The sequence below is a fragment of the Muscardinus avellanarius genome, assembly GCF_963383645.1.
Source record: "Muscardinus avellanarius genome assembly, chromosome: 1".
Classification (NCBI taxonomy): domain Eukaryota; kingdom Metazoa; phylum Chordata; class Mammalia; order Rodentia; family Gliridae; genus Muscardinus; species Muscardinus avellanarius.
This window is the reverse complement of record NC_137786.1, coordinates 178080018-178097658: the sequence shown is the minus strand read 5'-3', so window position 1 is coordinate 178097658 and position 17641 is coordinate 178080018. Positions and strand designations below refer to the sequence as shown.

The window sequence follows — 17641 nt, the reverse complement described above, 5'->3', positions numbered from 1 at the left end:
TCCTAAAGTGTCATGGTTACGTGGACAGTCCTTTGAAATTCCTATTGCTTGAGAGAAACCCCTCAGCTTGGAAGTCAAAGCCTTTGGAGGCCACCCTGCTGGCCCGCCTCAGTTCTCCTATTATTCTGAGTGTGTCTTACACCTGCCTTTCTCTCCATCCAGGATGCTCTGGTCCCTCCCCACCCAGCCCACAACCAGATTCATCCTTCAGGATCCCCCGCTGAGACCCCTACCCTCGTCTGCCAGGCCAGGTAGAAGCCCCCTCGGTCCCACGCTCCCTTGCTTATATCTATCTTTCTTAGAATAAAATCAGGGAGCTCTTCAAAGAGGCCAGGATGAAAACAAAGTATTTTCTGGGGTCAAGCCTTCCAGAGAAACCTCAGGGAATGTTTTGAAGTGATTAAATTCACTTATTCATGGACTCAGCAAGTTTAAGGGTCTAAAGTTCTAGGAGTCCAACATTCTTCAGTTCAAGCTTCTCCGTTCTCCCCTGCCCCAGCCTTGCTGCCCTGGCTGCCCGTGGCCACCAGGGGTCACCAGCTGCCTAGTCCCTGCCAAAGCCATTTCTCAGCCTCCCTCCTGCACTGTGTATTAGATAAGCCACCCTGCTTAGAGTTTCATATGCTCCTCCCAACCACCTTGTACGTGGGTTTCATCTGGTTTACAGATGAGAACAGTGAGGCTCTGAGGTTAAGTAATTCAAGATCACACAGCGGCATACACACATATTCTTTTTAAACAAATGTTAAGAGACTTTAGCTCCCAACTGGGCAGGGCTCAGGGCCCTCCCCTGTGGAACTGTGTGCCTAAGCCCACTCTCTCCCTCCATCTCTCCCATCCTGGCCCCTGAAGCTAAAGGGTGAGTAGCTCTTAAAATATGGGACATGCAAGCTGAGCGTGGTGGTGCACGCTTGTAATCCCAGCATTTGGAAGGCTCAGGCAGGAGAATCACCGTTCACACGAGCAGCCTCAGTTAGTTAGTGAGGCTCTTTGCAACTCAGTAAGTCCCCATTTCAAAATAAAGAATAAAAAAAATAGGGCTGATGGTGTCGCTTGGAGGTAGACTGCCCCTGGGTTCCATCCCCAGTACAGGAAAGAGAGGGGGGGAGAGAGAAGAGAAGAGGGGAGGGGGAAAGGAAAAGGTGGATGCAGAGACTCAGGAGTGAGGAAAACTTGAATCCTGGAAAGCTATTACCAGCTGCACCATTTGGGGCAAGAGCCACACCTGTGAGACATACCATGTCTATGTCTGGGTACATGCTGGTTTTCTTCTTTGGGAGTCCATCTGCTAGTCAGAAATAGCTTCAGCTCAACTGTTTGTTATATGATTCTCTAGGATTTTAGGAAGTTTGTATTGCCTTCTCATTCCCACTTTACAAAATAAGGAAAGTGAGGTCCAAAAAGGTGGAGGGCTGAGCCTGAGGTCAGGGTGAATCAGGTTGTTCGAGGGCCTGCATGCAGGTCTTTCTCCCATGGTTGTCCCTCTCTCCCAGGAGCAAGTTGTGGTGTGTTTGGTATGCAGTGTAGAAAGGGTATGGACCCAACTCATGGGTTTGTTTCTGTTATGCTTCAGGATAAAACACGCCAGGAAAACATTCCCACACCAGAGCTCTCAGAAATAGACACAGTAAAAGTTGTGTTTTTTTGGCCACTGGGACCAAGGAAAAATAGCCCAGGAACAAGACGCTCTTTGGCATTCACATGGTTCTTGGCAGATCAAGCAGTAACAAAGAAAACACAGGAAGAAGCTAAGAGGAAACTTAACTGGTTGTGTCAAGCTGTAGGATTTCAGAATAAATTCCAACTCTCCTTCTTCTAACCTAAAATTTGTCATTTGGTTGAATTTCTGTCACAAGAAACAACTTCATAATGAACAAGACACATGCAGAGGTTCAGAGCAGCCATACTGTGTCAGAAGGCCACTTGACACGGGCTGGCTAGTGACTAGAACCCCAGCCAAAAGCTGTGGCTGAGCTCCCTGGGCAGTGAGTGGCTGGCGTAGCCTGGGATGTCATTATCACCCGGCACATACAGGTTTCTTTGACCAGTAGACAAATCCAGTTGATTGTATTTTCTTTTCAACTTCTTGCCATCTCAGGAAGCCCATGGATCCATGTCCGGGCAGTGTTGGGAAACACTCGTAAACATATCTGCCTTCCAAGTCCATTCTCCAATATCATGACCTGTTGTGTGATATTCTTTATTGTACCCTAGAATGACTAGAGTAAGAGTTGTACAAACCCTTGGGAATCACCTCGTTCCATTTCTTTTAGAGCTGGCGTTGCAGCAGCATGAAGAGTGGCTGCTGAGCAGCGGCAGGGCTAAGGCTGGATGATTTCTCACTCGGTTCTGTGTGATGTGTGCACATGGGCCGTGCAGTGGGCCAGAGTGGAAGCTATCCAGGTCAGGCGCTGAGAGTCCATGGCTTGACTAAATCAAACCTGTTCTCCTGATGAAAGAGGCCAACATTTAGCTGACACTGGGTGGAGCAATTAGCTAAACCTTGCCCCTGGTTACAGACTCTGTGCCAACAGTGGTCTGAAACATTATAGCAGTTTTCACTGCAGGGAGGACAAAAGATGGAACTATTTCCTGTGTCCTGACCTCCCTTCCAGATTTAAGGCTCTGTATTTCACACACATTCCTCCCTAGTGGCCTCAGGACAAGCCTGTGCACCGCTGGGCACCTGGACGATGATCAAGGACACCAGTTCTCAAGGCAAGGACCCCAAAGGCGGGCGAGCAGATGGCGGGGAGTGCTTGTGGAGATCGTGGATGGTGGGGAGTGTGTGTGGAGATCGCGGATGGTGGGGAGTGTGTGTGGAGATCACCCTGCGGTGCATGCCCTGCATATTCTTCCTGCACAGCCGTCTTCTCAGGTTCCAGGGGAGGATACTGAGGTTCAGACCCCACAGCTATCAGACTGCAGACTTTCTGACCCACAAGTCCATGCTGTGGTCTCATATACGGTGGAAATGTAAATGGATGTCATTCTTTTGGAGATCAACTTGGCAAAAATCTAAGAAAATTAATTCCATACATACCTTTCTGGACCCTCAAATTTCACACTTAGGAATTTGCTCAGTATTTATATTGAAACAAATTCATAAAGAAATATGTACAAGCCAGGCATAGTGGTACACACTTGTAATCCCAGTACCTGGGAGGCTGAGACAAGGAGGACAGCTCAGGTTCAAAGCCAGCCTCAGCTACTTAGGTCCTTCGTAACTTGGTGAGACCCTGTTTCCAAATAAAATATAAAATAAGTCTGGTACTGTAGCCTGGAGGTAGAAAGCCCTAGGATCCATTCCCAGTACCACACACACACACACACACCAAAAAAAAAAAAAAAAAAGAAAAAAAAAAAGAAAGAAAAAAAATGTACAAAACCTAGGCATGGTGGTGCATGCCTGTGATACTAGTACTTGGGAGGTTGAGACAGTAGGACTGCAAGTTTGAGGACAGCCTCAACAAGTAGTGAGGCACTTATCAACCTAGCGAGACCCTGTTTCAAAAAAAAAAAAAAATAGGGCTGGGGGTGGGTGTAGCTCAGAGGTAAAATGCCCCTGGGTTCAATCCCCAGTACTACAAAAACAGAAAAAATCTGTACAAAGATGTTAATTCTAATAAATGGCTCGATACAACCTAAATGCTCATCACTGTAGGAATGTTTAATTTATGATTTAATAGCTGGGCGTGGTGGCGCACGCTTGTAATCCCAGCATTCGGGAAGCTGAGACCCGAGGATCGCAGTTCGTGGACAGCCTCAGCTACTTAGTGAGGCCACCCACAACTTAGTGAGACCCTGTTTCACAAAATAAAGAATAAACTGGATGTGGTGGCGCACACTTGTAATCCCCACGCTTGGGAGGCAGAGACAGGAGGATCGGGCAGGTTCGAAGCCAGCCACACTGGTTTAAGAGACCCTGTTTCCAAATTTTAAAAAAAGTATAAAAAAATAGGTCTGGGAGTGTAGCCTGGAGGTAGAAGGGTTTCCAGGAACCCCAGTACCCCCCCAAAAAAAAAAGAATAAAAAATGGGGCAGGGAATGTAGCTCAGAGGTCAAACTCCCCTGGGTTCCATCCCCAGACCTGCAAAAAAATAAAAAATAAAAAATAAAAATAAAAATAAAAAAAATTAAAAAAAAATAAATCCAAACAATGGGATACAATACAACCATAAAAAGAACAAATATTTAAAATAGAATTATATCAAATACAAATAGAATGATGTAAAGATAAATGTATTATATAATCCTACTTATATAAATCAGAAATGTGTATGAGTTTTACAAACCCATTACAAAATGTGTACAAACTCAGTATAAAACTCAGTACAAAAATTGTCTGGAGGAATATATACTATGTATTCCCAGCTCCAGGAAAGAGGAGTTTGTGAGGTTCTACCCCAAAGAGACCAAGCCCTGGTCTTCAGTGTGGCTGGAACCCAGAGGGACTCAACCCATAACTAGAAATCCTTATTTCACCCGAGGTGAATAATATCTCCTTATATATAATTCACTGCTCCTCAGAGTGGAGATTTAGTAAAAGGTTGAGAAATATACACAATAGCTGCTCCCTGGAGGCCAGGAGTCACATCCTTTGAGGGAACTTCAGTACCCTGCTCTAGCCTCTTCAGCAGCAAAATCCAAGCTCCTGTCTCAGCTTCCCAGCAGATTACCTGCCCTTCCTCCAGCAGGTCTCTCAGTACAATCCTCACATTATACTTGTCTTTTTCCCCCATGGGGAAAGAATCTTGAAAGCAAAGACCATTACTTATTCCCTTCCATCTCTGGCACCCAGGGTTTGCACCTGGCACATAGGTGGCATATGGACTGTACCCCATAGGTGGATTTGCCTCTTGCTTTCTGTATCTGATAAATGGTTTAAAGGAGGGTCTAGGAGCCAGGTGTGGTGGCCCACATGTGTAATCCCAGTGTTTGGGAGGCTGAGACAGGAGGATCCGGGTTTGTGGCCAACCTCAGATACTTAGTGAGGAGGCCCTTTGCAACTCAGTGAGATCGTTTCAAAATAAAGAATAAGAATTAGGGCTGGGGGTGTAGCTTGGAGGTAGAATGCCCCTGGATTCCATCTTCCCTAATACCACAAAAAAATAAAATGAAATAAAAATAAAGGAGGGTCTAAGAGTGACTTTTTAAGAAGTGTAGTATTGAGCTGGAGGTATGGCTCAGTGATAGAGCACTTGCCTAGCATGAGAAGTCCTGGGTTCAATGCTCGGGGGTGGGGGAAGAAAGAAAATGCATGGTATTTTTGGAAAAGCCTGTTTACCCAGACATTTTTATAAGGAAACCTGGAAAACTTAATTCCATATTTTATTATTCAATATTTTATACATAATAAATACAAACTTTTTACAGCCACTGTAAAGAAAGCGCATCTGCACAGAGGCATCCTCTGAGCCCTGGCCTGTGCACGCTGATGCTGGGTTACATGTCCTGGAGGGAGAGGTTATTTTTAAAAAAGGAGGCATATTTTTATGATTTTGTTTTTAAAAACAAAATTAGCAGCTCTTCCAAAAAACATTTTAAGATATAACAAAAGACTTCGAATAACTATCTGAGGTTGTGAAAAACCCAAATTCAAGGACAATTTTGCTAGCTCAAGAGACAATACAAGACTGGGCGGCAAGAACTGCTCTACTGAATAAGCATGTTGAGGATTGGTAACGTTCCAGTAAACTGTAAAAATCTTTTTAAAAATCCCCACCCATTTAATTTCTTTTTTAAACTTAAGAATAAGTTTAATAAACATAAAAAGACCTCAAACAGATCAAAGGTTAAGAAATGCAAAATCAAAGACCAAAATCATGAAGAAGAGTCATCAAGGGGTACCGTGACTGAAGTGATCAAATAACTAACTGAAAATTTCTTCAGCTCTGACCCTACTTTTGGTCGAAAATCCCATGGGGACATCTGGTGAACATTTTAAGTTTTTTAAAGATTCTTAGGAGGAATGGAAATTTTAAAGCATAACACAACTTTTGGACTAAATTCTGAAAATCTGACTTCTTAACAAAATTGAATAAAAAAGCATCCAACTAATATTTCTTATCCCCTAGGCAACTCACTCCCTAATTTGTGGGGGTGAAGAGCCAAGCCCCACTCTGGGCCCCCTGCTGCACTGCAGAGCAGCCTCCCAGCTCTCCTGGACCCGCAGAAGGCGCCTCTTCCTCCTCTGTCTGCACCGTGCCGTGTGTGCAAAGTCTTCTCTTGTAGGGAGCCGGCTTCCTCCACAGGCCCACAAGTCCTCCTCCCAAGAAAACGCTGGGTCAGTGGGACCTGAAAGCTGTATTTTTCATGGTGACAACTTGTCTACACCATCTACAATCTTGTTCTCTGGATTACTGAGCTGGAATGGGATAAAAGAATGCTAGGGGCCTCCCCTGTAGAGCAGCTCAACCATGCAGGCATATGTCCTCAATTTATGCAGACATTCAGGTTCTAAGGATACTGGTCAGAACAGTTTATGCTGTAAAAACTAAGCTGAAAAATACCCAAAGACAAAAACAACATTAAATCGGCTCATTTCGGATCTGGAAGCTCCATCTCTGCTTTAGCCGCAACCTCCTTTCTATTAGTCTATGTGATGGGCAAGATGTGGCTACAAGTTTAGCCCCTCCAGGTTAGCCCCACTAATACTAAATGAATGGCATAAATATTAATACAAAAGACACTGTTAACATTTTAAATCTGTTAGTCGTGGAAGAGATGTGCGTTAATGTAGTTGGCGCTAATCTCAGGGCAGTCCATTTTCTTTCCAGCAAGGTTTCATTTTCAGTCTGGGGACCAACTCTGGGGAGGAGCCAGCCTCTCCCGAATCCCTCCTTCTGTTTCCTTTTGGAGCCAACAGAATCTGATTAATACCTAATCAGATGAGCAAAAGCCACTTGAAGAAAGATGAGATCCTTGCCACATCCCTGTGGCCACAGTAATATACTGTACGAGTGCACATGATCAGTAATTCTGTGACTGTGCCCTGGAACGAGGCCTGGTCTTAAGTCTCATATAAAATTGGACCCTGTTAGGCATGAGGGCTGCTCCCCTCTCTGCTTCTATGGCCCACTAGGATTTGTGCTATGGTAGGAGAGATGACATAGAAAATGACAACTAAAAAAAGGCACAAAATATTCAAAATGTGGGAGGAGTCCAGCAGGCCACCCAGTCACAGATTCCTCCTTGGTTTTGCTCTGTTCAAGAGTCATCATGCAAAGGTGCCTAAAAAACAAGACTGGCCAAACTCCAAGCCTGGCCTTGATTGTAGCGGTCAAAGAGGGCAAACCCGTCATCACACCAGTGTGATCTCCACGTCTTCCATCTTCTCCGCGGGCCTCCGATGGGTCTGTGTGGGTGGAGGGGGAGCCGCTCGGACCTGAGCAGGGACAATGACATGGGCTGTCAGTCAGCTTCCTGACTCAGAGCCTGGAGTATCTGCAAACCCCAATCACTCTATCCAAGGAGTTGGGCATCTGAGCATCTGGGAAATGCTCTGAGCATGTGCTTCCAATCTAATCTTTGCTGTTCCCACCCTGAGAAGCTAGAACTGATCTGGATGAATGTTAGACCCACCAATTAGGTTGTTCCCTAGGCTGTGAGCTTCATGGGCACAACAGTCCCTAAAGCCCTAAAAGCCTTCTCTAAAGCCAAAGACTAGAGATGGAAGCAAGAAGGCAATACTTAAGAGAACTTAGAACATTTCAGCATATCTTGAGAGGAAGCTGCATGAGAGAAGCTGCATGAGAGAAGGAGAGGCGAGTTGGGGTTAGACGGGAAGGCTTTTGTAAGCCGCATTAAGAAATCTGGACCAAGCCAGGAGTGGTGGCACCCGCTTGTAATCCCAGCATTCAGGAGGCTGAGACCAGAGGATCGTGGTTCGTGGACAGCCTCAGCTACTTAGTGAGGCCCTCTGCAACTTAGTGTTTTGAAACAGTGTGACCCTGTTTCAAAATAAAAAATAAAAAATAGGGCATGGGGTGTAGCTTGGAGGTCAAATGCCCCTGGGTTCCATCCCCAGACCACCCCCCCAAAAAAAATCTGGGTCAGCTGGGCATGGTGGTGCATGCCTGTAATCCCAATACTTGGGAGGCTGAGATAGATGGATCGTAGGTAGAATGCCTCTGGATTCAATCCCCAGTACCACAAAAACAAAACAAAACAAAGAAACCTGGGCTAGGCATAATGGAGCATGCCTATAATCCCAGTATTTGGAAGGCTGAGACAGTTCTTTTCATTTTTTATTTTATTTTGAAAGAGGGTTGGTTCTTGCTCCTTGAACCTACTATCCTCTTGTCTCAGCCTCCCAAATACTGAGATTATAGGTGTGTGCCACTACTATTGTTTATTTTGAAATGGGGTCTTGCTAAGTTGCTGAGGCTGGTCTGGAACATGCAATCTTCCTGTTTTAGCCTCCCAAGTACTGGGATTACAGGGGTGCACCGAGCTTATGATTTTACCACCATAGCTCTGTGTGAAGAGTTCCAGTGTAGACTAAATGTTCCAAGATAAGTTAACTTTATAGCCTTCCTTTTCAATAGCCCCTTTTATGCACCCAACCCATTTTTCACTTGTTTGGCAACACACAGGGTCCATGGGAAAACACTGACTTTTTTTGCTTCCAATCTGGAAGAACTATGCATCCTCTAACCCCGCCACATAGGAGACTTACAGGTCGGAGTTTGCCATATGAGGTCTCAGGAGTATGCCTTGATGCCTGTGATAATCCTGGTGATTCAGAATGGAGACTGTTTTCTAAGAGAGAGAACCAAAGAAGCTTAATTTGTGTTATTGAGCAACAAAAATGCCAGTGGATTTCTGAAGTGAAATGTACTTAGACCCTGCCCAGGAGGACCCTTACCGTTTGCTGAAGGAGATCGGGGGAAGAACTGGGAGCTCCTCTTATCTGGGCTGGGGTATGGGCTGCTGGGAGGCTGGTCATACAGCGGCAGCGGGGGCAGGGAGGTGTGTGGCTTGGGGGAAGGAGAGACCTGCAAGGGAGGCAAGGTTAGTCTCTGGAAGGAGAGTGGGCTGCTTCTCTCCTGCCCAGTACGTGTTCCTTTACTCTGGGATGGTTATAACTTGTCAGCCTCATTAGAGACAAAGGGGCTGAAAGTACCCGCTCTAACCCCAGTTCCACGCACTTAACTTTCCTTCTCACAGATGCCATTCTACTACAGATTTTAGTTTATCCTTTTTTTTTTTTTTTTTTTTTTTTTGTTGGTACTGGGATTCCTGGAAACCCTTCTACCTCTGGACTACAGTCCCAGACCTATTTTTATACTTTTTTATTTGGAAAGAGGGTCTCTTAAGCCAGTGCGGCTGGCTTCAAACCTGCGCGATCCTCCTGTCTCTGCCTCCCACGCACGAGGATTACAAGCGTGCGCCACCACGCCCGGCTTTGGTTAATCTTAAACAGTTAACAAGTCATACCATTCTTGAGTTCTTCTATTGATAGCAAATAGCTCAGGGAAGAAGAAAAAAGGACAAGTTGTTTTTTCTTTTTGTATGCGATGTTTAACTACCTGAGTTTCTGATTTTCCTAGGTTTTGTATGTCATACTAAGTGATCACAATTGCCATGCAAACAAGATTGGCAGACAGGTTCCTTATCCCACTACTGCCAGACCTGCTGTGACACATTACCAAAGAAGACAAACCAAACTGACTGAATTAGGAATTTCCTACAAAGGCAGATTCCTCCATGCCGAGTGAGGCCTGGAGCCTCCTGAGTGTGGACGGGGCTCTGATAGGCCCTGGGCCAGAGTGAGGGAGAGCAGGAGCCAGCTAAGAGTCATACCACTAAATGACCACAGAAACAACACATTCCCTCTCTGACTTGTTTCCTTTTCCACACCAAGCCAGTGTTTCATGTTATACACAATTTAGTTTTTTTTGTGTGTGTGGGTCTGGGGATGGAACCCAGGGGCATTCGATCTCCAAGCCATACCCCCTGCCCTATTTTTTATTCTTTATTTTATTTTGAAACTGGTTCTCACTGAGTTGCAGGGGGCCTCACTAAGTAGCTGAGACTGTCCGCAAACTGCGATCCTCCAGTCTCAGCCTCCTGACTGCTGGGATTACAAGCGTGCGCAGCCACGCCTGGCTCACAACTTAGTAATTTGGTTAATGAGTTCAGAGAACAGAATGGAGGTAGAATACAGCCATATTCTACAAGGGTCTGATAAGTCTCTGGTTTCCCCAATTCAGTCTTACAGTTACCTGGCAACCAAAGCTGGAATGGAGAGGGTTACTTACTTTCCTTACTCACTCTTTATTCAGAGTTCTCCCCTCAAAGGTACCTGAATCTCTCTCATCCACGGAGCATCACCATTTTCTGAGGCTGAAAGTTCTTCTACTAGCACCGATGGGAAAACTCCAATCCGCCCATTGAATTCCCCTTCCCAGAAGCCATCATCATCTTGGTTTTCTTTGTTCAAGATACGGATGATTGCTCCCTCAGGAAAAGATAACTCATCATCCGTCTGGCCCTCGTAATCATAAAGTGCTTTCACAAAACAGACTAGGAAGCAAGAGAGAGACAAACCCGGTAAGAACATGAACAGCCATATACGTATTCAAGACATATTGTATAATTTTAGAAAAATTTGTTATTTCATATCACTGTGGCTCAAAATACAGACTTCAAAATAAGAATTGGCATATTGACTTGTGTATTTAAATCAGATGCATTTGTTGTGTGTAAATTACACCTCAATAAAGCTGATTTAAAAACCTACAGTCAGCTGGGCAAGTGGTGAATGCTTGTAATCCTAGCATTTGGGAGGCTGAGATCAAGGAGGATCACGGTTCAAGGACAGTGTCAGCTACTTAGTGAGGCCTTTTGCAACTCAGTGAGACACTGTTTCAAAATAAAGAATAAAAAATAGGTCTGGGGGTGTAGCTTGGAGATAGAATGCCTCTGGGCTCCACCCCTAGTGTCACAAAAACAAAACAAAACAAAAACACAGCTAGACTGCTTTTGCAATTCCTCCATGGTTACATGACAACCCAGAGAGCATCACATAAGGTATAATTTTTTACTCACTGAAGATCAACTTTAGGGTTCTACTGTACAATAGGACTGTGACCAAATAGGAAAACACAGACAGGAAGAAAGTGCTTTTGAGCCTACTAACAGCTTACTCCCTGGTAATACAAGAATGCCTTGTTTCAGTCTTTACCGCTGGCATCTCCGTTGAGGCTGCCAGAAACGAGTTCTGCTTCCGTGGAATTGCTGGATGTGTGTGACCGACTGTCCAAAGCAGCCAAGGACTGCAGCATGCTCAGCAGGCTGTTCGAAGTGGGAAACTGTAGGTACTTTTCTGGCACATAACCCACTTGGCCAACTTTATTTCGAGCCTGAGTAAAAGACATGTGACAACACAGGTTTGCACACACAATTTGGACATGGCTTAAAAAGAACCAAAACAAACTCCTGAAAGTGTCACAAGAAGGGGCGATATGAGCAAAGGAATATACCTTTACCCAGTCTTCCATATCTCCATCTTCAATCACTTCTAACACCTCATGCTCCTCAATGGTCAACTCATCTGGTTGAGAAGCCTGCAATGTAGGATGGTCATGGACAAAATTAAAAAGGTTAGATAAAGAGCAGATGTGTGCTGGTCATAACAAAAACTGCGGTCAAAATATTGAAATGATTTTAAGAAAAATGAAAGTTTTAATGCCATAAAACTAGTGTAATGAGGTGAAGCTTTACGTTAAAAAATGAAGCAAAATAAAATTGCAACGAAAACTGGCTCCTCACGAGGCAACCAGGTCAGTGGACAGAGCACTGTGCTGGAAGCAGGGGGGGGGGTGACGAAGTTCCCACTAAGCTCATGTATCTACTGGTCGGTCCCTCAGTCTGATGCCTCCAGTCCCTCAAGATGACAATCCTGCCATTCTCTGGAGGGTGGAGTCAATGTAGGATGAGTAAGCACAGAACCATGACTTGGGAAGCACAGGCAGAAGAGGCACTGAAGTGGAACTGCTGCGGAGGCCGCCACAGGGGCACATGCTGGGAAAATGCAAAGCGCTATGCACATGGACTGGACGGCGGCTCCAGTGTTCTAGGACTGAGCTGGAATTGCTGTCAAACAGTGGCCGAAAGAAGAAAACTGTGAGAAGGCTGCGTCCGAGAACAATCAAGGTCTGGGTTACGTTCCAACTTGAGTGTGAAGACGGGGCTGATCCACGTGGGAGCTTGTGAAAGGGCTGAGATGGTGTGGTTATCTCTGACAGCACTAGCCACCAGATTTGTCCTGGGGAATACAGAACCTTAGAGGAAGCACTCAGAGGCACCACAGAGGACAGGGGAGCCTTGGCTCTTTACATATAACAGGCAGGGGCTTGCCACCATCTCCCCGCTCTCTGGTAAACAGCCTAGAAAGCTTTCCCCAAGTTCCAAGATTAGTTAAAACTATCACCTGAGATTACATAGTTTTCAAATCTCAATGTCTCAAATATATTCAAGTTACACAGACAAAAAGAAGATAAGACCCATTTCCCGTTTCATGAACACAAAAATATTTCACCAAAACTCAGGTTCTAGATGATCTACAGCAACTTGAGCCACAAAGAATACTGAAAATGGATGACCTATCCATATACTCTAAGACTAAGTTTTATTTACTTATTTATTTATTGGTGGTACTGGGGGTGGGACCCAGGGGCTTTTCTACCTCTGGGCTATACCCAGACCTATTTTATATTTTATTTGGAAACAGGGTCTCACTAAGTTGCTGAGAGCCTCACCAAGTAGCTGAGGCTGGCTTTGAACCTGTGTGATCCTCCTGTCTCAGCCTTCCAAGTGCGGGATTACAAGTGTGCGCCACCATGCCCGGCTCAAGACTAGGTTTTAAGTAAATTACCTCTGACCTCAAAGTACAAGGAAAACCCCCCATTTACCCTTTGTTTGTGTGTGTGTGTTACTGGGGATTAAACCCAGGACCATTCTACCTCCAAGCTATATCCCCAGCCCTTATTTTATTTTATTATTTTTGGGGGGATACTGGGGATGGAAACCAGGGGCATTTTACTTCTGAGATACACCCCCGACCCTATTTTTATTCTTTACTTTGAAACGGGGTCTCATTGAGTTGCAAAGGGCCTCACTAAGTATTAGCTGAAGCTATTCACGAACTGTGATCCTCTGGTCTCAGCCTCCCAAATTCTGGGATTACAAACTGCGTCACCGTGCCTGGCTTATTTTATTTAGAAAGAATTAATTAATTAATTATTTATTGTGGTGCTGGGGATTGAACCCAGGGGTTCTACCTCTGAGCAACACCCCTAGTCCTATTTTTTATTCTTTATTTTGAAACAGGGTTTCACTAAGTTGTGGAGAGACTCACTAAGTAACTGAGGCTGGCCATGAACCTGCAATCCTCCTGTCTCAGCCTCCCAAGTACGAAGATTACAGGTACACACTACATGCCTGGCTCTCATTTACTCGACATAGCTTTTTCAATGGAATTTCTTTGCTGTTCTGAAACCACACTATGCCTTGAATAGACCAGCAAAAGGCAACTTTGTAATAAAGCTATTTTTCTAAATTACATGCTGAGGCTTAAAACATTTCAACATAACCAGACTTTAGTGTATGTGGGAGCAAAGCTGAAAGAACAGAGTATCTTGATGTTTTATTTTTTTATATTTTTGTGGTACTGGGGATGGAACCCAGGGGCATTCTACCTCTGAGCTACACCCCCAGCCTGATTTTTTATTCTTTATTTTGAAATAGAGTTTCTCTGAGTTGCAAAGGGTCTCACTAAGTAGCTGAGGCTGTCCTTGAACCGTGATCCTCCTGTCTCAGCCTCCTTGTAATGCTGGGATTACAAGCGTGCACCACCACGCCTGGCTAATAGAGCACCTTCAAATATATGAGAAGACATGGAGGTCTACGTCATCTGCCCTGCACCGTGGGAATCGTCTAACAGAAGCAGACGCTAGTATGCTCATACCAACCCCATGCACTGATGACCAATTCTTCCACATAACAAGGTTGTCCTCTGCATGGCAACCAAGACCTAGAGAGTCTGGACCCAGAGGCCTCCAGGTGCGTTGGCCGAGCACACTCTTCCCTGTTCTCTGAGTGTACCATGTTCTTTCTTGCCTTTGTTTCTACCTGGCTGTTCCTTCTGTCTGGCATGCTCTGCTCCATCTTTTCTATCTGATGAACGATGAGACTATAGTCTGTTTCTATGGGAAAGAGAACAGGAGATGCCATTGAGCCCCTCTCTCCCTCCCTTCCATATAAACTCTGCAAGGGCAGAGATTTCTGTCTGTTTTGATCAGTGCTACATCCCAGAGCCTAGCAAAGAGCACAGCACTAGTGCATAGAGGTGCTCAACTAATTACCTCTTGAATGAGTGGGCTGTCTGAGAATATCTTCCTTACAGGGTTACTGGAGAGATTAGAAATAAGCAGAGACAGGAGCTGTTATCGTCACTCGTGGCCTGTGGCCCAGCTCACATGCTAGGTGTCTCCTCCTTTAGTTCCTGTACAACTGTAGGCGTCACTCATGTGCTGACTACCATGGCACTCTGGTTAGCTGTTTATCCTTGCGGGCTCCTACAAGACTAACTTACTTAAGGCAGGGACTGTATTTCTTCTCACACATCCCAACTACAGACAGCAAGTGGCTGGTAGTGACTATTAGACAGACACCAAATCTCATACTGTTAAGCCTTAATATCTAGTGACAGGACCCTAACCCCACCTACATCTTTCCAGATTACCTTTATTTTAAAACACTATGCTTTTCCTGGCTAGAAGAATAATACATATTCATTGAAGAAAAGCTGAAAAATAAAAAAAAGCTGAAAATACTTGATACCCTACCTTGTTATTATAAAGTGTTATTGCCGGGCATGGTGGTGCACGTTTGTAATCCCCATGCTTGGGAGGCTGAGACAGGAGGATCGCACAGGTTCGAAGCCAGCCTCAGCTACTTAGTGAGGCTCTCAGCAACTTAGTGAGACCCTGTTTCCAAATAAAGTATAAAATAGGTCTGGGAGTATAGCCTGGAGGTAGGAAAGCCCCTGGGTTCCACCCCCAGTACCACCACCACCACCAAAATAAAATAAAATAAAATAAAAAAATAAATAAAGTGTTTCTTCTATAAAAAATTCTTACTAGCCCCGCAAAAAACTAAAAAATAAAGCCAGAGCTGGGTGTGGTGGCACATGCTTGTAATTGCAGTATTTGGGAGGCTGAGTCGGGAGGATCATAAGTTTGGGGCCAGCTTCAGTTACTTAGCTGAAATAGCTAAGTACTCCACAACTTAGTGATATCCTATTTCAAAATAAAGAATAAAAAAGGAGTGGGAGTGTAGCTCAGAGGTAGAATTACCCTAGGTTCAATCCCCAATACTGAAAAAAAAATCTTACTAATGTAAGTTTCAATAATACTCATAATATGTTATGGTTACAGTATGTAATAATTTATTAACTACTCTCTTCTTAGATTTCAAACTTAAGAGTTACTATGAAGCAGTAGTACAATGAAAGAACTTTTTTATTTTGCAGTGCTATGCTTGGACCCAGGGCCTCTCACATATTAGGCAAATGCTCTACTACTGATCTATATCCAGGCCTTGAAAAAAATTTTCAAAAAAAATTTTTTTTTTAGGGATTGAACCCAGGGGTATTCTACCTTCAAGCTACACCACAGCCCTTTTATTTTTTATTTTGAAACAAGGTCTCACTAAGTTGCTGAGCCTGGCCTGGAATCTATGATCCTCTTGTCTTAGCCACTCACATACTGGGATTATGGGCATGTGCTACCACACCTGGCTTCTGAAAACATATTTGTATCTGAAATGTTTTCTATATTGTGCTTAATTTCCTTAGGGTGGATGCTAATAGGGGTTCCAAGTTATGAATGTTTATAAGACTTTAAAATCTAACCATTGCTGGGCGTGGTGGCGCACGCTTGTAATTCCCGTGCTTGGGAGGCTGAGACAGGAGGATCGCACAGGTTCAAAGCCAGCCTCAGCAACTTAGTAAGACCCTGTTTCCAAATAAAATATAAAATAGGTCTGGGAGTATAGCCTGGAGGTAGAAAAGCCCCTGGGTTCCACCCCCAGTACCATACACACACACACACACCCCTACCTAATCATCAGCTGGGTGTGGTGGTACACACTTGTAATCCCAGTACTTGGGAGGCTGAAACAGGAGGATCATACAGGTTTGAAGTCAGCCTCAGCAACTTAGTGAGACCCTGTTTATAAACAAACTATAAAATAGGTCTGGGAGTGTAGCCTGGAAATAGAAGGCCCCTGGGTTCCATTCTCAGTGACACACACAACACACACACACACACACACACACACACACACACACACACACACACAAATTTGGGCTGGGGGTGTAGCTCAGAGGTAGAATGCCCCTGGGTTCAATCCCCAGAAACACACACACACACATGCGCGTGCACGCACACACACACACACAAATAAATAAATAAATAAAATAAACAAAATTTAACCATTGAATAAGCTTTTTTTTTTTTTTTGTTCTTGCCAGATCAATTTCAGCCTTCTTTGTCTGGACTGTAGGAATCATAATTCGATTGAAGTCAGTCTCTCTTCTTTCTTTCTCCTCCTCTTTTCAAGGCAGTGTCCTATTATGTTGCCCAGGCTGGCCTTGAACTCCTGGCCTCAAGTGATCCTCCTCCTGCCTCAGCCTCCTGAGTATCTGGGAGTACAGTCATGGAGCCACTGTCCCCAGGTAACTGCTCCCTATTCTAATCTATTCTTGAGAGTGTCAATACCATGACCAGGATTACCTTACTGCAAGTCCAGTCTTACCTTAGGACACTCGGTGACTCCTCCTGGCCAGGTAAAAATCAAACTTCTGAGCCTGGTATATAAGGCCCTTTACCTTCTGACAGCAAACGCTTTGCATTTGCTACTCTGTCCCCCCTCTGGATGCTCCCACATCCAGTCCTGAGCACCTCCACCCCTGCCCTCATCACACTTTGGCTCAGTATCTGCTTTTCTTTTTCTTTTTTGGTGGTACTGGGGATTGAACCCAGGGGCATTTTACCTCCAGGCTACACCCCCAGGCTTATTTTATTCTTCATTTTGAAACAGGTCTCTCTAAGTTACGGAGGGTCTCACAAGGTGCTGAGGCTGGCTGAGAACCTGCGACCTTCCTGTCTCAGCCTCCCAAGTACTGGGATTACAAGCCTGCGCGCGCCTCCACACCCAGCTCAGTATCTGCTGTTCTTTTTTCCTTTTCTCTCCCTGACCTCCCAATATATGCAAAAAGGTCTTATTTATTACCTAATTTAAATGCCACTTTACTTGTAAACATTTTCTGAACTATCACACATAGAACTAGTGGCTTTACCTTCGCTATAAATTTTTTTATATACCTGGACATGGTGGCACACACTTGTAATCCCAGCATTTGGGAGGCTAAGATAGGAGGACTGCAGTTCAAGGACAGCCTCAGCTACTACTTAATGAGGCTCTTTCTGCAACTCAGTGAGATCCTGTTTCAAAATAAAGAATAAAAACCAGGGCTGGGGAGGTAGCTCGAAGGTAGAATGCTCCTGGGTTCCACGCCCAGTACCACAAAAAATAGACTAAATTTTTTCATACATGCTCTCTTTTCAGA

At 44.6% G+C, this 17641-nt stretch overlaps 1 protein-coding gene across 2 annotated transcripts in view; it reads right to left on the bottom strand.

The window, feature by feature from the left end:
* Positions 1-7303: 7303 nt before the first annotated feature.
* FCHSD2 (FCH and double SH3 domains 2) overlaps positions 7304-17641 on the bottom strand; it is a gene marked incomplete at both ends in the record, with an annotated part of 242205 nt that continues 231867 nt past the window's right edge. For both annotated transcript variants that reach the window (XM_080700168.1, XM_080700169.1), the window contains 6 exons: positions 7304-7387; positions 8681-8763; positions 8870-8999; positions 10310-10530; positions 11192-11369; positions 11490-11573. In XM_080700168.1, the coding sequence (XP_080556294.1) occupies positions 7304-7387; positions 8681-8763; positions 8870-8999; positions 10310-10530; positions 11192-11369; positions 11490-11573 (780 nt within the window). The remainder of the gene's footprint in view (positions 7388-8680; positions 8764-8869; positions 9000-10309; positions 10531-11191; positions 11370-11489; positions 11574-17641) is intronic.